The sequence below is a fragment of the Sebastes umbrosus genome, chromosome 19 (assembly GCF_015220745.1).
Source record: "Sebastes umbrosus isolate fSebUmb1 chromosome 19, fSebUmb1.pri, whole genome shotgun sequence".
Lineage (NCBI taxonomy): Eukaryota > Metazoa > Chordata > Actinopteri > Perciformes > Sebastidae > Sebastes > Sebastes umbrosus.
Window position 1 is genome coordinate 17,490,531 of NC_051287.1, and position 27,848 is coordinate 17,518,378.

The 27,848-nt window shown below is 39.3% G+C and overlaps 1 protein-coding gene across 7 annotated transcripts in view; it reads right to left on the minus strand.

Annotated features, from left to right (window-relative positions):
* Window positions 1-27,848, minus strand: part of hook3 (hook microtubule-tethering protein 3) — a 45,386-nt gene that overhangs the window by 2,668 nt on the left and 14,870 nt on the right. For 2 of the 7 annotated variants that reach the window (XM_037752396.1, XM_037752399.1), the window contains 10 exons: window positions 25,676-25,816; window positions 25,251-25,338; window positions 24,258-24,263; window positions 23,319-23,353; window positions 23,098-23,180; window positions 22,807-22,907; window positions 22,592-22,696; window positions 22,355-22,426; window positions 20,326-20,462; window positions 14,664-18,198 (listed from right to left, as the gene is read on the minus strand). In XM_037752396.1, the coding sequence (XP_037608324.1) occupies window positions 18,183-18,198; window positions 20,326-20,462; window positions 22,355-22,426; window positions 22,592-22,696; window positions 22,807-22,907; window positions 23,098-23,180; window positions 23,319-23,353; window positions 24,258-24,263; window positions 25,251-25,338; window positions 25,676-25,816 (784 nt within the window). In that variant the 3' untranslated portion in view covers window positions 14,664-18,182. Of the gene's footprint in view, window positions 1-14,663; window positions 20,463-22,354; window positions 22,427-22,591; window positions 22,697-22,806; window positions 22,908-23,097; window positions 23,181-23,318; window positions 23,354-24,257; window positions 24,264-25,250; window positions 25,339-25,675; window positions 25,817-27,848 lie in introns of those variants that run through there. The other 5 variants (XM_037752398.1, XM_037752400.1, XR_005204368.1 and 2 more) reach the window with 4 other exon arrangements.

Here is a 27,848-nt window from a genome sequence, read left to right on the forward strand (position 1 = left end):
TTTTAAGTCTTAAAAACTACTAAAAGTTGACGAACAGGTATCAAATTGAAGCATGGTACTGCAAATGCATGGCCGGTTCTTTACTTTAAATGCATTCACCTGCAGCAGTGCTTCCTCTTTAATGTCCGAAAAGGTTGAGAAGCATGAGATTTGTAAAGAGGCGTCTTTGTGTGCAGCCACACACACACACACACCTGTTCTTCATTTCCATTATCTCCCCACTAAGCCCACCGAGGTTATTCTATATAAATACTCACCCAACATACATCATCCTCTCTAGTTCTGTGTAGCATTACATACGTCTGAGGTCAGACCTGTTAGCTGCTGTGAACTGAAACCACATATTTCAGCTCTTCACTGAAACTAAATGTGGGAAGTCTGGGGGGTCACGACTCCTCGGATAGTCAGGTATCCACTAACCAATGCATCACCCTGTCACATAGCAGAGCAAAATGCCTCCGTAACTTAAAACCATATGATACACCAGCATGAGGGGTGTCCTTATCTTATGAGTTGAAGTGTTTTTTGTCAGGTAACTAGAAACTGTGCAATACCCCTTTAGTTTAGTTTTTTTCTTTTATAGCAAAGACTATGTCAAGATTATTTTGTTTGGTAGTTATTTCATTTTAAAGGGAAGGTTAATTTAAGCTTTTGTGCAACAAATTGTGCAAATAATGGACATTCTTTTTCAAATCGATTAAATAGACCATCATAAAACATCCACTTCTTGCGTTTGATGTTTGATTATTAATTTCCTCATTTATTTGCATTTTATTTTCACTAAATTCTGTATTTGCACGACTCTTTACATCCTGTACAACTCATTCAAAAAACATATAAAATTATATTTAAAAGAATGTAACAATTGAAATTAAGAGTGATCCGTAACCCATTTCCCTCCGATATTTAATATATTAATTCTATTCTTCTATGAAAGGGGAGTCTGTTTGAAGCCTGTTACTGGACTTCATACAGTGACCCCTGTCAATACTGATACTATGGTCCATCTGTACATTTCCACTTTAAAGTGTCTCTGATTGTGAAGATCAAACAGCGCCGGGGTCTACTGAGGGTCCCCGTGCACGCATCTGATTCTGCCTCTGTAGAGAGATCTTCAAAAGGATTTGACAATATGGAAATGACCACATATGTTTCATTTTATAAAGACCAGTGGATGTATTTGATCCTGTCAGGTGATCCATACAACTCTGTCTTTCTCTTTGGAAGAGTAAAATTACCAAATAGTGACAAATATCTAGATTCTTTTTTAATACTTGTTTATTTGTATTTTTTTCTTAACACAACCCTGATCTCTGACTGATAAAGCTGGGATAGGTAATTTATTTTAGAAGCATTGTTTTTAGGGCTGTAAATTTGTTTTAAAGCTTCAGTAGACAACAATTTTTTGGCATCATTGGGCAAAAATCCTTAATAACCTTTCAGCATATTGTAATTCAAGTGTTCTGAGAGAAAACTAGACTTCTGCACCTCCTTATGGCTCTGTTTTCAGGCTTTAAAAAATCTCATTTCAGAGAGAAAGCATTACTATTGGCTGTGCTCCGGCTGTTGGGCGGTGCTTGGTATTTCCTCAAGAGATCTCCACATGGTTTTAAAGCTAGTCATACTAGCTTGTCGCGAAGGAGGCTAAATAACGCTACAAACTTACACACAATTTTGGTGACGAAAAATTGGTATGGCCATTCTCAAACGGGTCCCTTGACCTCTGACCTCAAGATATGTAAATGAAAATGGGTTCTATGGGTACCCAAGAGTCTCCCCTTTACACCTTTACAGACATGCCCACTTAATTGTTAATTGCGATAAAATATCTGGTATCTGTGGCTGTCGCAGCCCTGTAATAAGCCCGTCCAATCATTTTGGCATGCATGAAATGATTGGCTTTCACCGGCCAATCTGTGCCAGCCAATCCGGTCTACCTGTGCACACTCGTGCCTGTGCACTCATTGAGGTAGTTGGATACGGTCTTCCCAACGCAGTATTCAGTATTCAGTATTCAGTATTCAGTATTCAGTATTCAGTATCCAGGCAGTGTGCATTCATGTTTTTTGGGGGGGTGGCTTTGGAGGGAGGCCTGAAGGGAGGGGCTGGGATTTTTTCTGTTGGATACGACTTTCAAAACCTAGATTACTCTAGCTAGTTTCACGTTTCCAAAGTGCACAAAATTCAACACAGCACTGCCTCGAGTCCCCAGCAACACACCCGCCATGTGTGAAGTCAATCGGATGAACGGTTGTCGAGATATGCGAAGGACACACCCACATACCCACAGACAGACGGACAGGGATTCCTCACTTTATAGTTAGATTTGGATGTCTGCATGCACACTGGGTTTACACATTCCTGATGTTTTTATAATCCTGAAAATGGACCACAGACGACTGTCAGTTAGCAGACTGCTGGACAGATGTATCCATTCATTTTACACATGAGAAGAGAAGAGAAGCTCACGGAGAACTAGCCTTCCAGTAATACTTTGAGTTCATATGACTCAGTCCATTTACGGATGGTCAGTCATATCGACCATGGTCTACTTCCTTCACGCCCCATTAAACTCTGATTGAAAAGACCTGGCACTAGTATCTGCAATTCGGCGTGCATGTACTGTGTGTCTCACTGGACTTGCATGCAACAGTATTGCATTGCCAGTCAGTGTGGATTGGTGATGGGTTCAAGATCGCTCAGATGTGAGGCCAAGCCAAGAAGACTTCTATTGTGAAATAAATAGATGAAAAGTCGCACAAAAATGTTTGTCGGTCACATGTGTACAATTATTCATATTAGTTTTATTACCTCTGCTAAGGAGGGTATGTTTTCAGTACGGTTTGTTTGTCTGTTTGTCAGCAGGATTACGGAATTTCATGAAACTTGGTGGAAGGGTGTAGCATGGGCCAAGGAAGAACCCATCAAATTTTGGAGCTGATCCGGATCACAGGGCGGATACTGACACATTATTGTTCTCTTTTGTTAACATTGCGAGGGCATTGCCTTGATGGAGGTCTGCATTCTCTGAGGGCACTTCTAGTTGTTCATGTTGTTGCTACACTTATTGTTCTTCTTATGTTATTATTATTTGTGCAGTAGCGTATTACTAAACTTAGTAATAGCTATCTGAAATATACAGCCAGCAGACTGAAGCTTAGCTTAGCTTAACATGCCACAGGGGATGTTCAATGGTAGATGAAAAGTCAACAATATATGTCACATAGAAGAGGTGTACATCATCTGGAAACCTGAGGATTAATTTGAGATGCAGCTCAGCACTGTGTGTAGAGTTGTTCTAGTCATAAATAAGAAATGAAAAATAATGAATAAATGTATTAATCAATTAAAACAAATTGTGAAAGTGTATGAGAGCATAGGACATGATAATATAAGTTTGTGATGGCCATGCTCTATTATGTCTCATCAATTGTTGCAGCAATTTTGGGGTTGATACCATGTTACAAAGATTTGATGCAAAAAAATCCCTCCAAAATACCACATTGAGACACCAAGACCTTGAGGAACACCATAGAAAAAGCCATGCTGTTGACATTTGGAGATGTCTGCAAGAATTGCTTTTTTTGGCAATTGGATGGCGAGCACTTTCGTTTTGGAAACTGCTCAGCAACCCCCTTATTGTCAATATATCTAGGAAAGCCATCCATCCTCTGAATGACCTAGGTCTCTAGTTTGTGGCTGTAACGTTTCATGAGGCTGTGATTATCCTAGAGGTCACCACAAGTCATTTTATACTGTGAGGTCAAGTTTTAAAAAATGGTCTCAGTACAAGGAAATGGCTACTATGGAAACTAACATCATCACACGTGAATACAATTGGGCTATTGGGTGCCACAAGAGTCTCAGCTTTACAGTGATACCCAATTTATGCAATTCTAAGACTGTTTAGGGACCCCAGTATGCAGAATTATTCAGATACACGGTTTTAGTATAGGCAAAAATAACTTTTGTACTGCGAAAAACTGTGTGATTATCATAAAGTGGGCATGTCTGTAAAGGGGATACTCGTGGGTACCCATAGAACCCATCTTCATTCACATATCTTGAGGTCAGAGGTCAAGGGACCCCTGGACAAGATAGCATGACATGGTACCAGTGGATTCCTTTCCCTTCTGCTGCCTGTAGATTCATATAATGTACAGATCTGAGAGAGTGTTGATGTTCTCATCTAACTCTGCAAAAAGTGTCAATGGGGAATTTCAATAACATATTCTATCTTCATCTATTATTTGTATAGTAAATCTAGCACTCAAACCCACTGCAGGATCGCGTCTATAGGTTCAAAGCAAACACAGGTGTCTTCTTCAGACTTCCGCCTACCTTAATGTCCATGGATGCAGATCTTTGGTTCAAGCAGAATGCACCTCCACCTGGAAGACAACTTTATCAGTGTATTCAATCAGACATCATGACTGTTGACTTCAGCATCATATTGACTGCTTCACTGATACATATTCAAATTATATATTTACCTGGTGGACTTGTGGACCTTTCTCGTATGTTCATTTTTATGAAAAAGATGACAGAAACTTCAGTGTCTGAAGGTCTTTTAGCAGGTAGCTTCCTGCTAATGGGATGTTTTAGTAATCTCCCACAAATCAAAACAGTGACTCAGACATTTTATTGTATTTAAGCGTACAAATCACCTTGTATGGAATGTGTTATACAGACAAATCTTGATCTATGTAACCTCAGTAAACAGTGACTTCCTTAAATTTCTGAGAAAAGTGAGGAGTAAAGAGACATTGTGTTTGAGTTATAAAATCCTGATTCGGATTTCCAAAGTTATTTTAACAGCATCGCTACCTGAGTCATTCACATAACAAAAAGGAAATGTGACCTTTTCAAATGATAATCTGACCTGACAACACTAATGATCTAAATGCTGTTATTGTACCGTTTACAGTAATCCCATCTATTCTAATCCGTGACTTCCCAACACAAGCAAAACGAACCTTCCAGATAACTCAACATCAGTAGGATTTTTACACTGACCGTCTGGTTTTAGCAGGGATGCAAACCACATGATTGCTGTTTTTGATATTCATAACACACTCAATTATCCGGTTCTTGTAAACATCTGTCGTTTCAGGTTTCAAAAACAAACATGACATTAACTCCAAACGACACGCAGACCAGAAGAGGCATGACTGCACGGTCCGTTGTGATGGAAGTGGTTGTGTGACTGGGCCTTTAGTCACAGCATCAAAGCAAAAATGGTGTTCATGGTAAAAAACATTTACTGGAATCCAGGGTGTCCTGGCGGCTCTGTGGGCGGACACACATACCACGTATACTAGATCCAAAGGTCTGCTCCCAGCTCATGTACTCAATTACCCACAACCCCCCCACCACTCTCCTGTCTCCACTCTCTTTATGAGGAAACATCTCTCTCAGGTGTCATTGATTTGTCTCCAAGGAATTTGAGGACATCACACCAGGCTAATTTAAACTACTGTAGGCTTGAGAAATGTTTTTTTTAGCCTTTTTGTTTGACCATAATTCCTTTTGCATCTACAGTAATTTTTGTGGGTAATACTTTGACTCCCGCCTGGATGTCTGAGTCTATACCCAGGCATGTAAGATAGAGATCTGAGGTTTATTAATTCAGACTCACATGTTCAACATGAAGCCATCAAAATAAAATTAATCTTTTTTTCCCTTTTTGTCTTTTCACTTTAGATTCATCTCTATTGTGGAGCAGATGGACTCAGAGCCAAAAGTTGTAACAACTGGCAACCAATGCATGATGAATACAACCCAATAAATCTGCGGGGGCAAAATAAAGGTCAACATTAGCTTATGGTAGATCAGTAACAGCATATATGTCGGCCAATAAGTATCGAGAAATGTCAAAAATATGTTTGAGTTCAATTAGAAACAGTGTCTCTATTACATAGTGTGTGAGAGTACGGACAAGTTTATTTTTACACTGTAATGTCCTAAATGTCCTGCTCAGTCACAACTCTTTAATAACCAAATTTAAGGGATCCTTATTAAAAGTGCTTATTTACATTATGCATTTATGCATATCTGCCAATATATCATAATCAGACTTGTTGAACTCAAATATTGATATCCACATCGGCTTCAAAGATCCAGTATCAGTCAGGCTATACTCATGATGTGAAAAGTGAGATGTAGTGGGTAGATTTGTGTTAAGTGTGTTAAATGCTTGGTCCACCTTCCAACGGGTATCTGTGTATGTGTCCAAGAAAAAAAAAAAAAAAGGTCTTTTGGAACAATATTTATGATAACAATGACAAAAACCGGGTACTCAAAAGTTTAACGACTGAAAAGCTAAATGCTAACAATTTTCATTGACCAATTATAAAGGAACTTGGCAGAAATGGAATATATTATTAATAAGTATGTTTTCTTTCGTGTATAATGGCCTGAAAATAAGAATAGTTGTGTTTTCATTGCCTCAGAATGAGCCGTTTATATCGACATAGTGAGCGGGTCCTCTTCACGGAACCAGCCGCCATGTTTCTACAGTAGCCCAGAATGGACAAACACTAGCCATTTGCGTTTTCATGTTTTCGCATCGACCACCGTAGTTCTCCTACACGCTTGGCACACAGGAGAAGTTTCAGTTGGTTGCAATCTGTGACCTCACCACTAGATGTCGCCAGACCCTACACACTGCACCTTTAAGTTATAAAAACTAACTTTTAAATAAACTGTATTGTATTTCCTTCAATTCCAAAATTCTGTCCTGATGCGAAATTGCAGAGAGGAAAGATGCCCTGATATCCACCGCAAAGGACATTCCATAAAAAATAAACAAGCAATTTTGAATTTCTGGAAAAAAAAAAAACTTTCAGTGTGTTATTTTTTCCGGTCTCAGGAGATTCCAGAAAATGTTAAACATCAATCAACTGTTTCCTCTCAGTTACTTTGTATCATGCTACATGGTGATGAGTTCATGATTGACGCCAAAGTGCGCAGTTACCTGATTCACAATCTGCTCCAATGCAGGTTAGATTTCTTTGTTTATTAGCATATTTGGCATCAAATCATAAACAGACCAAGACAGTCACATGAAACAAGTTCAGCTTTGTTCATTTGATTTACCGAAAGCAAAATCCAGTTGAAATCAACCCCGTTGCATTTCGCAAAGATTGTCTCCAGTTGAGGTCAAAAGTTGATCTCGAGTTGTTTATCGCTCCCAGCGAGTGTTAGGTAAAGAAAAATAATAATTATCATTCCAACTCCACCCTCGACTTACAGCCCGTTCCAAGAGGACTCTCTTTCTCTCCCTCTCTCTGATGTGCAGAGTGCATGCGTATTCAGATCATTAGGTTTCATGATGACATGCTTAAATTGATGTCTCAGTTAGCTATCACTGCCAGAGGCTTCAACGCGCTCAAAACCAACATTTCTTTCCACTGTCTACAAAGAAAAGTAGTCGACTGTTTCGACTCCTGATCCTGAGTCTGACCTTTACTGCTACACGTGTGTTTCCAAGTCTCCGAACACCAATATCAATGCTTTTTTTTATTGTTATTTTTTCTGATTAAATCCACTAATACAATGGTTACTGAGGTAAACCAAATCAAGGGTAGTTGAGTAAATGTACTTAGTTACTTTCCACCTCTGATTCCTTTAAGTTGTTGACCATTACGTCACTATGCCTAGACTCACTGAAGTCTAAATATTAAAGCTGCTTTGGGTAGAATTGGAGTAAATATGATTAAAAAAAGTTATTTTCATAAAACGGTCATTATATCCTGACAGTAGTGCATGAGACAGGTAATCTAAAAAAAAATCACGTGCCTCTGTGTCCTCCGGAGCTCCTAATGGCATCTGCAAGATTTCACAGATCGGAGGAAAACAACCAATCGGGACTTAGCTGGAGTCTGCCGACTCTGAGCAGCTGTCAATCACTTGCGAACTCCGATCAAACGGTCAAACTGGGCAGCGCTGATCAAATATGAATCACTATTCTGTTACTGTAATGCCTATTTCTTGCCTCAAATGTTCTCAGAAACATCTTGTAGTGTACTGTTTAGCTGTAAAATGAGCCATGTTGAGATCGGTTGAGGAAATACCAAACACCGCCCACCAGCCGGAGCACAGCCAATAGGAACGCTCAATAGGAACGCTAGCTCTGAAATGACCTGTGATTGGCCAAAGTCTCCCGACACAGGCTAGATGTTTTAAAGCCTGGGAACAGAGCCATGAATAGGTGCAGAAGTCTAGTTATCTCTCAGAACACTTGTATTACAATATGCTGAAATGTTATTATGGCATTTTTGCCCAATGACGCCAAAAATGTTCTGCCTACTGAAGCTTTAAGCAATATAGAGTCAACCTCATTGCTAGCAGTTCAGTCATCACTTTCCTACTGCCTGCTGACAGTCTATCCATCCTTTGGAAACATTTAGGATTCAGTCAAAAGAAATGTTTCAGTGCTGGGTTTGTCCACACAATTGCAATTACAGTGCCTGCCACTGAAAACTAATGGCCCGACAGTATGTGAGTCTGGAGGAGGGCAGCTGTATGTGTGAAAAAGAAATGGGAGCTACATAATGACTCACTCGGGGCTGTCACGGCTCCATAAATCAGCTGCAGTTGCTGCTGGGAAGCCTCACAGAGTTCCTCTGTCTCATCTTTACGCTCGACCTCTAATAGACACCTGTCCACAGTCAAAGGATGACTTACCTCACTTCTGCACTCTTTTTCCATTAAGCTTGATCTCCATCACACCAGAACGTTACTGGGGGAGGAGGGGTAGAGCGGCAAAACCAGAATTAGTATCACTACACAGCGAGAGAGAAGCGAGAGAGAGAGGATGGAGGGGTGTGAAGGAATGCAGCTGTTCAAACAGCTCTTTGATTTAGTGGTCACGGCGCCCAGCGTGACTCACTCTGGCTCAAACAGCGTGGAGATCACTCAGACGTTCATCTCTCTGGTCAGCTGGTTTTCTGCTCTGTCGGTCTCTGCGTCCGTCTATATGTGTGTGTTTGAAAGAAAAAGAGAGAGAGAGAGTTACCTTTTTAGAAGTAACACATTATAAATGGGAATTAAAGGTTCCCCGTGGACCTTTCAAACAAACAATGTTCCTTTTTAAATTGAGTATTTCTCACCTCAACCCGTGGTGTACGTATCCTGACACATATGTTGAACACATTTACTTCCTTATAAAACATTTGCAAAGCTGATAAATTTGAAACACGCACAGTTAATTACCTGCTAGAAGCAGTCTTCATCTTCTTCCTTGACTTTACTGGAGCATTGCAGTCTTTTGCCACCACCTGTAGATCAGTGGAGTAGTGTGAAACCAACGTGATCTCATCCCTTCTCATCATATTTTGCCGCTTGCGCGGAAGCCCCTTTTTTGCGCAGTATCTTGACGCAGAAGGTTTTTTGCGTGGTTAACGTTGTGAAACGGTGGCGATTAGGTTTAGGTAATAAACAGATTCTGAATTCATACATAGAATATGTAGGTAACGAGGCAAGATTTTGGCATCAGAAGTGTTCTGGTTTCCGTTTGTAGTCAGAGTAGTATTGACCAATCACGTTAGAGAAGGCTTTGGTTGAATTAAGGTAAACAGGGAGAGCAAAAGAGGCGGAATGTTTTGGACGAAATGCAATCTGGGAACCCACCAGCTATCGTCTGACGATGATTTAGCTTTTTTATTGGTTATAAATTAGCTTGTAAAATGGCTACTTGTGAAACAATCCGGTCGCACACAACTCCAACAAACTCAAGGCTTTCATCCAGGAGACTGCTGTTTGTGTCCCGTGCGTTAACTTTTACTTTCACTTTACAAACCATGATGTTTTTTCCTAAACCTGTAGCTAAGTGGTTTTGATGCCTAAACCTAAACAAGTGTTTGAATTCACTTTAACAAGGTGTTTACTGCGACCGTAAAGTGACGCCAAGGAGTCTGACAAAGCGTCAGTATGTGATGAGTTGGGATAAGAACGTGTTGATCATTCAGACGCTTTTGCGTTGGTATCGAGACGCTGAGGGCCACTGCCCAAGCATCGGTATTTGACGCCCTGGAAGTGAGACCGGGCTGTGTGAAATCATCGGCAGAATGTCTATCAACAAAACGGGGTCCCACTCATAAAAGCATTGCTCCATTATTAACATTATTTGTGGTCAAAAACACCACAAAGCTAATAAATTATTGCTGTGAATTGAGGCAAACCTTGATTTATTTGAGAGTTCACTGTGTTTTAAAGACGTTTACAGTGAAGCCCATCACAGTCAGTTGTACCTGTTGTACGATTGTTGAATTTACCACTTCCACTTATACATCACAAGTGTGTGCATACATCTTCTTGCCATATTGTAATGTTGAGTCTGCTCATGAGAAAAAAAAAGTGGTTTATAACTAACAAGTATGGTAGACAGTAGGGTCAAAAGGGGAAAAAGAAAACACTCTCCTGATTAATGTTATCATTCTTAGGTCACTGATTCTGATGGTGAACATATCAGTGTATAAGAGGGCTGCCAGAAAATGTCAGGCTTCATGTAGGAAAGAAAATCAGATCTGTTCTTCAGGCGACCTCGGTAACCTATCGCTCAACGAGAGGCCTTTTAACAAGCCTGAGAGGAGGCCACAAAACTGCCAGGAATAAATGCATCTTCCTGTCAAATGAAAGATATCTCTGTCTCTTTTACAAAGCATGGCCTCTTGTACACACAGCGTCTGTCAGTCAAACCGCTCCACTCAAACTCTGCACGGTTCTCTTTGCTCACAGGGGTCAATACAATCCAAAGAGCCACTCTGCCTTTCCTTTCACTCTCTGACTGTGTCAACAGGCTGAGCGCGAGGTTTTCAGTTTCGCCGGTGCACTTCTCACCTGCGCCTCATTGAAGTGGTGCCAAGAATGATCACGTAAAAAGCAGAGAGGTTGCCTGTGCAGCGTTGGCTGACGGTGTAAAGTGCTCTGTGTGTATGCGTTGGAAAGGGGTGTGCTTTTTTTGCGTTTTAACACGTGCGTGTTAAAACCTCAGGTCAGGTATCCGCCGGGCTCCGAACCAAAAGGGCCTTAAACACCACCTGATCCGCGTGGGTCCGATTGTGTGTGCGCGTTGGTAGTGTGTGCATCAATGAGAGCCTTGTGTTATCAGCCCCCCCAAACACCAGTCTGATTGAAATGGAAATTGAAAGTGTCATAAAGCCCATATTGTCAGCCAGACGTTAAGTTATGAAGAAATAATAACAGGCTCTTTCATTAGGGAAATGACAGCTCTGATTTTCCTCCCGGTGGAATGTTTCCGTAATTACTTCAATATTGAGAGTCGAAAAAAAAAAAAAAAAAGAGAAAAACATCTGGGATCAATGACAACATTTTCTTTGGATATTAAAAACAATGTTCAGACTCTGGCAGCATTTGCTGGTAAGAGCAACAATGTTCTGTAAAATGGGTGTACTGTACAATCTTTGCACCTTCAGCATTGCCATTTAGCTGACATAGTGTCTAAGCATTAAATGTGTCAAACTGTTCTTCCAATGAAAATACATCCAGCTAAGCCATATAAAGAGAAAATCTCTGTAAATTACATGGCGGGGCAGTTAAGCGTTTTGAAAAGATATAGATATCGGGGCATGACAAATATGGCCCCTGAGGGCTGTGGCAGCCAATTTTTTGCTGGTTGTCATTCTATCATGAAGGCAAGGAGGTGAAGTTTAACCCTGAAGTGATCATGCTCTTTTTATTTGGTTTCAATCATCAAGACTCATAAAATCAGTTTTCTCCAACATTTAGCGTCTATTTGGCGGCCATTTGGAAAAATGGCAGCCACGGCCCTCAGGGGCCAAAATTGCAGCGCCCCGATATCTATATATATTCATAAAATATAAACCTACATCTGTACCAAATTTGTTGCTTTTATCGCAAAATGCACAGTTGTTATGAATATTTCAGTTTAGCTGCCCCACTATATTATACAGTAGTTCTATCTATACGGAGAAGGGTTGTTTAAAATTAATGGATCTCTATGACTGTTATATTTGAGGGAATGTCTAACCATAAAGGAATTATAATGAATCAGAAACCTTGCGGTCATGTTTCAAATAACAGTAGAAGACTCGGGGGCTTTTCTCTGGACCACACCAGTGGAATTGTGTCAGTCAGTATTCATCATGTCCATGACTCAATGTCTGCCTGTGGTGTTATTTCACTTTCTCATTGATTTTCCCTGACCGCATTATTTATCCTCTGATGATTCTTTGATGACAAAATGGAGCAAACTGGAGCTAGAACATACAGCAAATACCTGCCAAAGTGTGAGGTGGGAGTTGTAATTTCAAGGCTATAGCCTGTGGACACATAACAATATCCTGGAGATGTTCCTTGAAACTATATCATATATTGACTACAAGTAGGGCTGCACAATTAATCAAAATATTATCGAAATGGCAATATGGCCTACTGCATTTTTCAAATCGCAGGAGACGCAATATTTGTTAAAGGGAAAATGACCAAAAATACCATTTTAAATTAAATATTGTGGTGCTGCAGAGATGTCCTACACATATTCTACAGACTTAAACATCTTTGTTTGGTACAGATCCCTGCGAAAATCCCCCCATAATCATTGATGTAAAAATTATCATACAATCTGCAATAAATAAATACAATAAAAAAAGAAAAAAAATATATATATTTTGTTGTTGTTTACTAGTTTGACCAACTTTAAAATAACGTAAATAAATACATGAATATTTTGCCAGGACATTGCTGTACTGCATCTTTACATTATATCTTCCATCTCATCCGTTCAGAATTCCCATGATGTACCTTAATCCAAGCATCTCTCAAAGTCCTGCAGCTGGATAAACAGATGTTCAATTACTAATTGTCATCCGGAGAACGGTCTTTTTAAAAATATCACACTGATGTGCAGACAACATCGCAGACAGTCATAATAAACAGTGGACAATATTAGTGATAACTAAACTTTGTCATTTGTTTTTGGGACCTAACTGGGATGAAATTCATCATCAGCACACATGACTTGACCCAGGTATGGATATCAACGCATCGGTCTGTAACCATCACATCCCCTCCTTTCAGCAGTCAGAGCCATCATGATGGAAGTGAGTGAGAAACCAGAGAGGTGTATTTATATTGACTCTGGACGTCTGCCTGTGAACTGTCAGGAGGAAGCACCCAGAGGCTAAGGGTTGGAGAGAGAAAAATGAAGAATGGGACACTGATACAGGGAAGTTCCTGTGTCCGCAGCCTCGAGGGGCGTCCGGGCTTCATTTCCCAGGCAGGGATGTGTTTGTGTGTGCAGATTCAATTCATAAGAGAGGTACAGATACTGGAAATCAAGATTCACCATGATGCATAGCTCAAAACGAGAGCTGTTATCGCACTAAGACCAAAGATGGTATGGTGGGTAAGGCAAGCTATTATTAGGGAAAACCTGTTTCCTTGGCATTTACTGTATACTGTAACTTAAAAGCTAAGCTTAATTCTGCATTATAAATAAGAGGATGCCCGACTTGGATAGTGTCTCATCTGTCTAATGATCTAATGAAATAAAAGACGCACTGCTCGGAGGTGCTTAGCTGAAGAATTAGAATCAGAATAGTGTTTATTGCCAGGTGTAAGAGGTATACACTAGGAATTTGCTTTGGTTTTGTTGGTGCAAATAAGCCGTATTATAACAAAAGAATAGATAAAAACGTTAGAATAAAATAAGAATAAAAATTTAAAAAAAAATGTAAATTCTACCAATATACAATATAAGCTATAAACAAAATAAACATGATATAAACAGACATAAAGTATCCAAATTCACTACAGGCCTGACTGTTTTTGCTTTTTGTGTGTTATTTACAACCTAAGGATTGTGTGTGTGCTTGCGTGTGTGTGCGTGACATACTGACCCGCCCCTGAGGTTTTTGTCCTGATCCCTTCCTGGATGTGTGGCTGGATCTCCACCACTAGGCCATGGGAACTGGATTTGAGTCAGTGACACGATACACCTGCGTTAAATTATTTTTTTGGCCACTTGGGGGCAGCGGAAAGAAGTGTACAACATAACCATGTTACGGACAAGGTGAACATGTTAGCGAACAGTTGCTCATTTGCACATCCAGCAGATAGGGGTAAACATTATCATTCATTTGGAGTCGTGTTTCTGGCCACCCGAAGAATCTTAAGTCCAGTATTCACTCTCTTTTAGCTCTGTTTTTGGTCTCTACCAACTATTGGGGGATATATCTGCGTTTTTAGCTGCTAAATTCACCATTATGTACGGGTTAAAATTATTATTATTATTATTATTATTTATTTTTTCTTCAATCATTCAGCGGATGGAATATTTCTTTTCTTCCAGATGTCTAGATGACTCGAATGTATGCTAATACAGTACATGAGAAGCACAAATTTGGGCTTCGGGCCGGTCAGCTAAAGCCGATGAGAGCTGCAGTTTCAGGTGCTGATTCTCTGTAGGTTCATCACTACAAGCGTCCCCTTTAACATTTTCACATTGTCATTTAATACATTGTTATTATAAAAAATATCAATCAATTTTGTTCGCAAACAATGGTATTTGAGGTCATGGATTCATTTATGCCCACAATCCGACTTTAGTCCATATGTGTCCACCTGAAATAAAGAACCTATAAAATAGATGCCAAAAAAGGAGAAAAATAGACGAGCAGCCTGTTTTATACAAGCTTTATTTACAATGTAATTTCCAAGTTTTGCAGTGTAGGAAGCACATTTTTCATCGATAGGTCCTCGTCGGACAAATGCTAATATGAAATCCATCTAACTTGACATGAGTTTTATTTTTCTCATTCTCCAAATGGCCACACACCCCTCCTCTACCACTGTCACATTTAGTATGTACATAGTGTGTTTGTATACAAGCAATATAAAACTTGGCAAATGGAAGGTTATTTGCTACTTCAATATGTAAAGAAAAGTTTTCCCAATGAGTAAAAAAATACAGCAAACACTGCACACGCGTAGTGAAAGAGAAGATTCTGACCTGTTTGACAGCCTCGTGGTGTTTGTTGTGTTCCACCTCTCTAATAACACTTTTGACTGTGAAATTAGCAGTTAAGTAACACTGGGTACTCATTTTAGCTCAGGCATGAATGTAATGCACCACATTATGACCGGGTTTTGTACTGCATTCAGGGATTTGTACTCAAACACAAATATTAGGGAAAGATTCAGGGGTTAAAACTCAACACCTTTTCTTTTTTATTGAGAGGAAATTGGCATTAATAAGGTCTGAAAATGATGCAAACTTGCTGACTTCTGAAGCCAGTTTCTCTGGTGATACTACTGTGGAAATCTTTCCCCCAGTATCTCATTATTTGCCAGAAATATTAAGTATATACACAGACACGTATACGCAACAAAATACAGTGGCTGACTCGATGGGGGGGTAAAAGGGGACAACATAATGTCTTCTCATAGGGAGATATAAAATAACAAAAATGGTTTTCCCCAACATCCCTGATGTAAATTTAAACAGGTCAATCACAATGTGGATGTGTTCCATTATATACAGATTTCTTACCGGATCAATGACTCCCGGGGATGGACGGTTAAAAGAGTTCTGTGTAATATAACTTACAGCTGGATGTTAATGGCGAGTGGTTTACAAAACACATTTTTGGACAGATAACTGGACAAAACATCATCATTACTTTGCAACTGAATAAATACTGCGAATGTTATTTCACCGCTCACTTCTGGAAAATGTATTTATTTGATGCCTCAAATGTAGAATGTAATTTGATTGAGATAAGTTAACCAAATATCTGCGCTAACTTCATTTTTAATGCAATGACACATGCATCACCATCAGTTCATGAGCCTTTTCTATGCTGCTGTCGCTAAAACACTGAAAAATATGATCATTTTGTAGGGTCACAGTAAATTCACCAACAATTTAGTGAATTAAAAGTGTAAAAATGTGCTTTTTTTTTTTTTTGTTAATGAGAAAAACATTCAGTTTCAAACATGACACGGTTTTCTAAGAAACTCCTCTTCCTGAAAAAGACTGGAGGTAAATGGATCCTTTGCACCGTTTTCTCCATTTTTACACTGATCTCAGATGACACTGTTGTCATTTTCATTAGCTGGAGACAAACACTACACTATTTTCAAACCCCATCTCCTCCGTTTGTTGCATAAGACGAGTATTTAACAGTATCTCGATGTCGTATGGAAACTTCACATCCGCTGTAACGGTATAAGTGGTGATATAATAATACTACTGATATATAAAAACAAAATGTAACAACACTGCTGTACAAGCGGCAAAAGAATAAATAAGCCAGTAAGATAAAAATGCACGGCATGAATTAAACCAAGGTTACACAATATAACATTTATGAGTAAAATAGGTTAAAATACAGAGAAGAAAAGCCCTCATTAAGCCTACTTTAGTTGAAGATTTTTGTCAAGACTTTTTTCTTTTCAAATAAAACTGGTCTTTAAAAGGTGGCATGCCTCGCTGCCTTTACTCCTAAAAAGACCAGCCATTCTTGTTTTTTTTTCAAATGTAAAATGTTAAACAAAGGCACTAAAATTGGAGGATTTGACCATCTCTCTCATTTGAAAAATGTATGCACTTATGCCAATAATATGCAAATATCCTTAGGTTCAGGTGTTTATTTTCTCACCATGTTTGCCAACATACTTTTAATATGCTCTGGAAATAAAATTTAAATAACACATTTATTTAAAAAGAAAGCTACACACAACAAACAATATGACTTACAGCAACACAAAGTGAAGTTTCCCTATTACTGATACCATAATGTGTGTCTTGTATAACTCATTCTGTTAACACTGCACATGTAAGCAGTCAACTTCTTCCGTTGATGCCAAAAACTGTTGCATTAATGAAACACTGTAAAAAGTAACGCAGGGTTACTATGACCTAAATAAGGGTTTGATATGCGATCAATAGGATCCTTTGACTTTGTTGCAATGCTTTCCCTTTCTACGTTCTTTTAAAACAGTTAGCCCTTTCAAGCCAACAAAATGAATGCACTGCACATTAGCCTGTGTGAGCTAATGTACAGCTTCACATCCTTATTTTTAAAATATTTTATTATTTATATAATTTTATCATATCGGTATTCGTGATTTATGATAAAATGTATTAAATGTGTGACAAAAATGCTCCGTCTTGCTTTTGGCTAAATTAGAACACAGGTTATTTGCTACTTAGACAAATAGTAGTCAACTACAATCAAGCCACTGACATTACATTTTCATATAAAGAAAAATTGCAAGTAGGCTTAATGGGGGCTTTTGTCCTGCATAAAAGCATATCTGTAACAATGTTATTCGTTTTAAAAAACACTTATTTTGCCATCCTATGCTCCTACTGAAAACTGTCCAACTGTCCTACAGGGCAACACAGTAATGCCCCGTAAGCTCTCCTTGTTGTACTCACTAATACTTGAGGTAAAAACCACTTCTAAGATGCAATATGTTGAGGACGCAGAACCATTGCAGGAGATACACACTTAGAAGTTTAAAGGGGAGATACTTTTTTTTTTGTTATGCAGGCTGATTTGCAGGCTACACCTCTCAAATATTCCTCTCACGCCGACTCTCCTCCGACCGTGTAAATAAAAACAGATATGTGGAAATACGTCATTGAGGTATCCTGAAGCAGCCGGCCGACGTTGAGTAACACACGACAGAAAAGTAATACATCAACTGTTTGATTGACTAGACTATGCTGCGATATTCTGCCCCTGTCCTTGGTGTTTGTAACATAAATTGTAACAGACTTGATGCGATGTGGAAGCATAAGCAGGCATGTCCATGAAGAGGGAGGAGAGGAGAGGAGAAGAGAATGGAGAAAGGGTAACAGAGAGCAAGAGAACATTAGGAGCGAGGAGCTGAAAGGGTGGAAAGGAGTTTTAATTTCTGGCCTCCTCAAGGCTTGTCTGGAAGGTTACAATGATGCATGATACTGCAGAGGGGTTGTTAGTGCTCATGCTGCTGCTGCCGGTGTGCTGGTTATTCGCACAGAGTCATGCAAACAGTAGGCAGACAGGTAGTTCATGCATCGTGTGCCTCAGCCTAGCCCAGCCTAGCCTAGCCCAGCCCAGCCCAGCCCAGCCCTGCCCGGGGGGCCAGCGTATAAGCCAAAGACGGGCCGGGCCGCACGAGGCCTGGCCAGTTCATTGGTGCGCCAGTCATGCAGTGACATTGCTGTTGAGGGAGGAGAGAGAGAAAGAGAGAGACAACAGTCAGACGGCAGGGTTTGTTTAGCCTGAGATTCTGGCCTTGATCTAAACACATAACACGGCAAACGAACAGGGTTAATTCCAAAGCTTCTAAAGGTCCATCATGTTAAAGGTATAATATGCAAACAGTTGTCGGTTGCTGTTTGTAAAACACACCGCATTCAAAGTTGGCTTTTCCTCATCCTCGGCTCAGAAAGAGAGAGCGGCTGTGGTCGAGCGCGCTATAGAGTGAATGAAGAGAGGGAGCGGCGTTAGTGAGAGCAAAGCAGGGAATCGAGACGGGTTCTGATTGCATTCGCGGAGGGGACGTTCCTGTCACGCTACAAGCACGACACTGTTTCGATTGGCTCGTGGAGGACAGGAACGCACACTTTTTCTTTTTCTATACTTTCTCAATGCACCGGATTCTGGCCATATTACCATACGTACTTTGTCATAAAGACACAAAAATGGCAGCAGACAACAATAAGCCAAGATGAGCATTATTCCTATGACTCGGTCAATAGTTATCTTGTGAAGGCTACGTGAGGACATATGGATGTTTATAGTGGCAGTTCAAGCACACGTAGTATTTGGATATTGTGAATTTCTGTATAGCCACCTCGCCTTCGGCGAAAAGTGCAGCCATACACCCTGCAGGGTCTCTGCAGAAACAGACACCACCACACACTTCTAGTGCGGCATAAGTGATGATTGAGAGGGATTATTTTTGTATCAGTCTATACATTGATTTTGTTTTAGGAAAATGCTGCATATTATACCTTTAATAAGAGAGCATTCATGATGTGCCTTAAACAAAGTGACAATGTAAAACGAGCGGAACAACAAATGGGTTAAAGAAAGGGACAGCTACAACAAGCATTCCTATCCAAGATTCCTACTTAAAGTGACATGGGGCAATACAAAACACCCATTAACGCACCTTGAACGACCTTTTCACTATGATAGCAATCAATTGATTCTCACGACTAGCTCTGACACGACTTCAACGCATCTTTCTGTCATGTGAGGAGGGACGCCTGCAGTGTTGCAAGGATAATATGGACCAAATACTGTGGTACATAGATTTAAATTGAACACTATGGCACATAAGGTGTTGTCTGAGACAACCTGGTAAATGCTGGTAAAGCTAAAACCGTGTGAACTGACGCCCTTTCCCAGTATGCTCGATGGTGCTTACTTAAGAAAGATAATGAAAACCAGTCTACACAGTTACGAAGCACATTGATCTTTTCCCGCACACAACCCAGCTGTGGATTGATCACCGGGGAAATGACCATTCGCAATTATTGCAGTCCCAAACCATGTAAGTCCTATTAGAGATCATTTAGCTAAGCAAACATTTCCATGTGATGACTATACATCTTCCTATGCCTCAATGTATTTGTTGCTCAATATTGCATCTAAATTCAAAAAATTCAAAACACGATGACACGACAGAAGATCTCCCCATTTGAAATTCAAACATTGACACGTGTAAAATGAAAATCGCTGCTGAAAGCTACATCGTGAGGACAGAAAATCTGTCAGCTCCAGTTGAGAAACAAGATGATCCTCAAACGCTATGACAGGTAGAGATGTGCGTAGATACTGCATGAACAGGCAGAGCGGTTCCTCTAGACAACAAAAGATGATGAATGAAGAAGATGAGATTTCTTCTCAGCTTTTGGGGTCCAAATGAACCTGGTTGACAAAAGTTGGCCACAGGTTGGGGAAGGTCAGTGGGTTGAGAGGGAGGAAGCGATTAGTCAGACCCTACTAAATATGCTGGGGGTGTTAAAAGGGTAAGAGCCTGGCATCACAGGAATTCAGGGTAAAATATGCTTAGTCAGGGAAAAAAAAAAAAAAAAAGTGGTGCGAGATTTTGGGCAGCCTTGCCTGGCATCTCTACCTCATGGATCTGATCAAGAAGAACAAAAAAAAAAAAGAAAATCAATAGGCAGAATGCAGGAAAACAAGAACGTCCATTAGAAATGAATGGAAAATGCCTTTTAAAAAAAGGCACATCTACTTGTATGTTAAGTTCAGGGGATTTTGTAAGGTAGTTTGTCGCAGTATTTGTTTTATTTTCTGCCCTGCTGCTACCATCTACCTTGCGGTAGCTGGCTGGACGTGGCCCGGATAGGAGCGGCGCGTGCTGGTGGCTTGTCTCTGCCGGGCCAGGAAGGACTGACCGGAGCCGGTGTTGGCGAGTCTGTCTTCAGCCGCCTTCTTCTGCAGAGACATACCCTGTAAAAAAGATACAGTACAATGTTCTTAATGGTCACTATACGTATAACCAGGCGGTGAGTAGATAGAGACTCAATATGAGCCAGAACAACACACAGTCAGTAAGAGAATCAGCTACCATCAGTGCAACTAATCCTGATGCATGAGAAAGCAAACACAACCTCAAACACGATATTAGCACCAATTTAACAACTCATGAACATTAACACCAGCTATTGATCAAATGTGTAACAGAGCAAACATTGTTTTTTAAGCTTATAGAAAAGCATACGCTGCCCTCTAGTGGTTAAAACAGCTTCCTGCATGAGTTAAGAATGATGATTTCTTATATTACATGCAATCCTAGGTAATGCAAAAATATCAGAAGTATTCAAATTCACACATAAAAACATGCAGAATGTCATGTGTAACAAAGAAAGTATGATGTTGTATAGATTCTATAATGTCTATCAAATTAGGAAGTGAGCACAATTGTTTTCTGGACAATTATTTTTGCAATTAATATGTAGGTAAGTGTATGTTTTTCAGTGCCTTAGGTTAGGATTTAATGTTTTACTGCTGGCGACTGCAAATAACTGTCTTTGGGTCAGCTATGCATTACTTTAGGGCTGAAATTAAATGATTATTTTCATTATCAAGTCATCATTTTGTAAATAAAACAGTGAAAAATGCCCATCTCTGTATCTTAGAGCACAATGAGACATCAATAAATGTCTTTTTTTTGTCTGACCAAGAGTCCCAAACCTCAAGATACTCAGTTCACTGTAATGCAAGACTCAGAAAAGTGGGGAATTTTTGAGAAGCTGGAACCATCACATTTGGCATTTTTGCATTAAAAAGGGCTTTAGGGGAGACACCCAAGCCAAACGTTGTTTTTCATGCACTGATCAAATTTGAGATTTTGGGCTATTTTGCTTCCATAATATGTCTTCTTTCAGAATAATGGAAAGAAAACATCAAAAATACATATTTAGATGTTTATTTTACTACTTTGTCTATTTGCATCTGTAGATTTCTCCTAAATTCACCAAAAGTTAAGATTAGATAATGCCTCATTTGCATATATACATAAAAATTTCAAATCAACTGGAAGAGTTTCATGGTGATATCTATTAGTTCAAATTGTTTAACCTATTCACCTGTAGTGTCATCAAAATGTATGGAATCTTACAATCCATATCTTTAAAGGCTGTTTTCTCAAAATGAGGTTTTTCTTCATACTCTTGAGCCCGAAATCCGCATTTACATCCATTCCTATCTATATTCTGAAGGTTTTTACAGAGGGGTTTGTTCATATATCATTCATAGCCTGATTTATAGAACATTTTATTCCTAAAAACATGGTGCAAATGTTTTGTTGTATGGCTGTTGACAGTATTTTCTGATTTATGGAGTGATAAAAAGAGATATCTATAATTCCCTCCCATGACATATTAGAGTAATATGTCAACCAAATGAAACAATAATTTTGAACTTGGCTTCATCCAATGTTCAGATTTCTGTTCTGGAAATGTATGCAGCATATTAACACATATTTGATTAGATTATGTCTAATTTGCATTTTTAAACTTCCATTTTCAGAAAACTGTGTTAATGTAAGTAATCAACTGGAGAAGTTGTCATGGTGATATCTATTAGTTACATTTGTTTACCCTATTCACCCTCAAAATAATCAATTTTAGCCAATAAATTTAGTTTTGATTGACTAATTATTAGATTATGATTAATGGACTAATCGTTGCAGTTCCATATTACTATGATATTATGGACTTTTGTGTATTATGACTTGGGAATTATCACTCTTCCTGGTAACAAATCTCAGCTGAATATTAGTGTGTGCCACATTTAAAATAGCTACATCAACAGTTTCAGGCCGTAAAGGTCTTTCTTACCATGTTGTACCAGGCTGACACAATCAGTTTCTCCTCGTAATCTCTCTGGCTTTTTGTTTTGTCCATCTCTTTCTGTTTGGAGGAAACAAAAAAGACACAAAAAATGAAGTAGTGAAACTGATTTTTTAAGCTACAATACAGTGTTGTCCAATTATTTCCATTGTATTTCCCAGGCTTCCTCTGCCTGGTCCACCCCTTTCCTTTCCAGACCATCCAACTCTTCTAACCCTCGATTACCTCCAATGAGTGCAACATCCTGTCCTTCTCCTGCAGCTGGTTCTTCAGGGCCTGGACCTCTGGACCTGAACCCTGGTTCTGCTTGGGGTCCAAGGTCCGGATCACCTGGAGAAGACACATTCAATCACATCGCATACGTTTTCTTGTTGACCCACACCTACAGCGACCATCGCTTGTTACTAAAGATAGATGTTGGTAATAAAAAATATACTCACGCTCTTGGCTTTTTCCAGGTATTTCTTATATCTCTCCTCCATCAGTTTCATGTCTTCATCTTTCTTCTTCAAGGCCTCTTCCAGGTCCTCCACTCGTTGGGCTGAGAGGCAACAACAGCATTTTGTTTTTGCTAAGTTTATTTGTCCTTTGCTATGCTTTTTATGTCTCTATATGTCTGCACCACAACATAATACATTAAATCATTTCAAATTTAAAAAAAAAATGATCAGAATAGATGGTAAGAGAGGATGGAGGTCAACAAGCGTCACACATTCAGAATTCAAACTCACAGCTGGTGGTGTATTTAGGCTCCATTTCGTCGATGAAGGCATTCTTCTTCAGTAACTCATTGTTCAGCTCTCGTAGTTTCTCCCTGATTAGGAGTCAAAAATGGGTTTTTTTTAGGCCGGGTGTCGTCTAATACTTCATATTAAGCATCCTATTCGAATCAAGTTTCGTGTCATCTTGCCACAGCAAAACATATGTTTGGGTTTGTAAGACAGTAACTTACATGTGCTCCTCATATTTCTTCTTCAGAATGGAAGACTGAAAAAAAGACAAATAAAGGATGTGTTTTATAAAAGCATTATATTACAATCTATACAATTTAAATCTTCAAAAAGGACTAGAAAGAGACACTCTGTTGGATAAATGCAGGAGTTGCAGTAGTCTTCTTCATCTTTATACCTGCAGCCACATTTGTGTGCCATGCTAGTTCTCTCACTTAGTGTGAAAAGGTTGTAATTAAAAAGGCACCACAATACAACATTACCCTTCTCATCCAACAGAGGGAAGTGTTCAGCAGACAATGTTTGGAAAAAGGTCATCATAGTGGTATTATACCACAGTAAGAGATCTGGAATTACTGTAAATGAGGCAACCCAAAACAGAAGAAATGCAGACCTCAAAGCAAAACGTTCAGTGGGAGATAACATGATTCCCAAGGCTGGATGATCACAAAGAATATTTCCAATTACAGGAGTTTTTTTTTTTATGATTTACCACTATCCGTGTGGTGTGCAGCCGAATCATGTGAGAGCAGAAAATCTCTAAAGGAAGAGAGCATCAAGGAAAGGGGGAAAGTTGAGTTTCTACAGAGAGGAGAAATCTACACGTAGAAGATGCCAAAAGGAGTGATTAAAAGATGCTTCTCTGTTTCTAACAAGGAAAAAGAGACCTGCAGAATCTCGACACCTAGCTAGGAAAAAAAGTACTCATGTGCAACAACTCAATCGAACAAATGCATGAAGTTGTAATTCTCTTTTGCAAAAACTGCATTTTGTAGTTTTTGTTTTATTCTCTTAAAACAAATATACTAACACATCGCATTTTTTTTACAATCTGCAAATGTGTTCTGAGTTGTTACACATTTGTTTCAGGAAATCAAAAAAACTAACACCCTGAAAGAACAGAGTCTGAAAGAGGGAACTTGTCAGGAAGTTATACTTACTATAGTCTGTGAGTGGGAGCATTATTTGAAAAGAAAATGCACAAGTATTTAATTGATTGGTAAGAATCATCCATGCGATAATCTGTTGAGGAAGTGTCTTTCCCGTCTTTGCAACCGACATTGGACACACCAGCTCCTTAACCTGACTGAAATTATACTAGTTTTTCTACTTAAATAAGCAATTCCTCTATAATTGTGATAATGTGTTAAGGCAATTGTTTTTTTATAAATTGTACTGCGTCTATAAAACACTGAAAGTGAGTTGTCAAAATACTGAAAATAAGTGTTCAATCATGAGTGAAAAGACAGATTGGTTAAAGCAAGACGGACAACATTTGTGATGGGATGCAAAATCTACACAGGCTTGAAGGAATGGAACCGGCAACCCGCAAAAGAATGATTTTAGTATTTTTAAATCAGGGTTAATTATGCTGTGAAGAAAGATGGCGTTTAGCATGCATGCAAGCTCTCTCTCTCTCTCTCTCACATATAAAGCTTCTTGGGAGGTGCTCCAAACCATCCTAAATACCAGTTGTCCCCTAGTAGGAACTGGTTTGAAGGAGACAAGGAACAGAGAAGAAAGCGATGAAATGAAACACAAGTGTTAATACGAACTGGAACAAATTTGTGTTACTGGTCTAATCTCACATTTAATTAATTAATTCACTGATACTATGAAGGCTATCTTTCGGCTACAACATAGAAACAATGTAAAAGAGCACACACAAACAGAAAAACGTGATCGTGGATACGATGAGTGTTAGAATGAGTGTTAATGTTAGAGTTAGTTGAAACAAAATGCACTGGGGCAAGCGTACACACACAATGTGTTCACATTCGCAATTTACTTTTTCAAAATAAAATATCAAAAGCGTTCAGGAGGAGCGGTGTACTGCAGTCGTGTGTGGTATGATGGGGAATTTGACTCTGTGGTTGCTGGCAACATTTCAACTTGTGCACCCCACGATGCAGAACAAACACGTCGTTACTTACATCGTCTGCTTTGGAACCCTGTTCTTGAAGGTTCTTCTGTAGCTCCTCTACCTGACCCTGTTCCTCCATCAGGCGCTGATTGTTCAACCTAGATAAAGAAAAAGACCAGTTTAACGAGATAGACAGCAATGAGCAAACACCAGAGAGACAGGGCTGCTGGCTAAAAAGGTCATTGACTGAAATTCCAGTAAAGACAAAGAAAATCTTTGTGTGGGGGGAAAGAAATGAGAGATGGATCCACGTTCCCAACACAGGGAAACACAACTCAAAACTACAAGAAGAGACCAAAAGACTTTCATTCAATTTCGATAAGATATTGAGCACGAAATAGAAAAAATGTAAGTGTTTTTCCTAGGCAAATGCAATAAAGGATTCAGCCTCAAGTGTGTTTGCTCTCGCTGCATGTTTCCGTGCTCTTTGCTGACCTGTTCTCCGTCTCCAGCTCATTTTTCCTCCTGTTGGCGTCCTCCAGTAGACTCTGCAACAGCGCGATCTTCTCATTGTCTGATCCCTCCTGGGCAAGCTTCAACATCTTGTTCTCATGCTGAAGACGAATCAAATGTTCTCTGTAAAAAAAAACAACGTCGGACAGAAGCGAAGTGTTAATTTCCAAACAACGCTGATTAAATGATCGCATGTAGTTGCAAACAATATTTGTTTACACCGGTACTCATCAATTCTGTAGAATATTTACCTCGATATGTCACTCTAAAATTAAATCGTACATTATATTTACCACTGGTGAGAATACATTATTACATCAGTTCTTCTTTATGCAAACACATGCAACACATCTGCTGGCTCTGTTTAGTTAATGCTAAAACAATAGCAGCAACAAGACTGCTGTAATGTTGCTGTAATACTACAAGTGTTGGACTGTCAGACTGAGCGACATTACCGTCTACAGAGCTAAAAATATGTTTGAGACGCCCACCGAGAAGCTATATAAAAGTTTATTATCTTGCACTGCTTTCCTGATGACGAACTTTGTACTCAGGTGAACACAAAAATGTTAGGTGGAAAGATCCTTGAGATACTTCCCTCCCTTCAATCCAGCTACCAAACAGATTAGATTGGATCTGTTTTTTTGATAGTGTTGAGCTCTTGGGATTTTTAGGGTGTGGCTGCCAACTCCTTTCCAACTGACTAAATGTTTCCAGACAAACTCACAGCTGCTGGCTCGCAAAGGTCAGGCCAAAGAAGGCAAAGAAAAGATTTGAGAAGAGCTTATTGGGAAAATATTACATCAACTTGACCGGATTTCTTCTGTTTCTGAAGTAGATCGAGAGAATAACTACAATTCCAGCTGTTGTTCTGGCTGTTTTTATAGTTTAGAGGAAACCGACAGGCAAATCGGTCCCAGATGCTGCTTATAAAAGCAACAGGTTGAATCTGTCAAAAAAGGCCCTTATTCAGCTTTTCACACTCACTGTTGGATGCTGAACTGACAAAAAACTAGACATAAAAGAGCATGACTCATCATTCATTTGATATTTCACACAGAGCTCTTCTCTCACAGATATCTCACAGCTATTGCAACACTTTACTTCCACCTTCAAACGCTTGCAGGATATGACATCACCTCAGGATACAACAGCTTTTTTGTTACTCTATCTCTAGAGGGTAATGATTAGAGGTTGACTCAAGTAATGTTTTTTTTTTTTTTTTTCCATTAGTAGCTTTTAGAGGATTTCAAATGTAAGTCCATATTTATTTTGGTTCACAAGTGTTGGGAAACAAAAAAAAATCCAGGCATGGTATGCTGCCAGCAGGAAAACCCAGCCCAGCAGCAGCCAGGCTGATGTAACTCACACACAACTATTACATAAGTCGCTACAGAGCGAGACAGCTCTTTTTAGGCCAAACTCGTCTACCTTTAAAACAGCAGAGAGAGAAAGAGGAGAAGGCTAGAAACCATCTGGCTACAGAGTGAACAACAGCACAACAGACACACTGAACACACACACACACACACACACACACAATATCAACAACATCAGCAGAGGATCCAACTGTCTTCCCCCAGAGCTGCAACAATTAATCGATTTGTTTTCAACTATCAAATTAATCGGCAACTATTTTGATAATCGATTAATCGGTTTGAGTAATGTTTTTAAGAAAAAAAAAAGTCCAAATTCTTTGATTCCAGCTTATTAAATGAGAATATTTTCTGGTTTCTTTACTCCTCTATGACAGGAAACTGAATATCTTTGAGTTGTTGACAAAACAAGACATTTGAGGACGTCATCCTGCTCAATATTTTTCAACATTTTCGGACATTTTATATGCCAAACAACTAATCGGTTAATCGAGATAACGATCAATAGATTAATTAGACAAAGCAAATAATCACTAGTTGCAGCCCTATGACCCTGTCATTGTAAAGCACCTCTCAAATCTTATCCTCTATCTTGACTGATATCTGTTTAGCACGCAAGTTGTAATATTGGGTGCCATAAACTGTGTCCAAAAACTTGGAACCAAGTCTTGTAAAAAATATTTTTTGAACAGAGAATACAAAATACTTTGATGTGATACTTCTTCCTCTGTAACCTACTGAATATAAACACATTAGATGTCCTCTAAGATATTTGTACT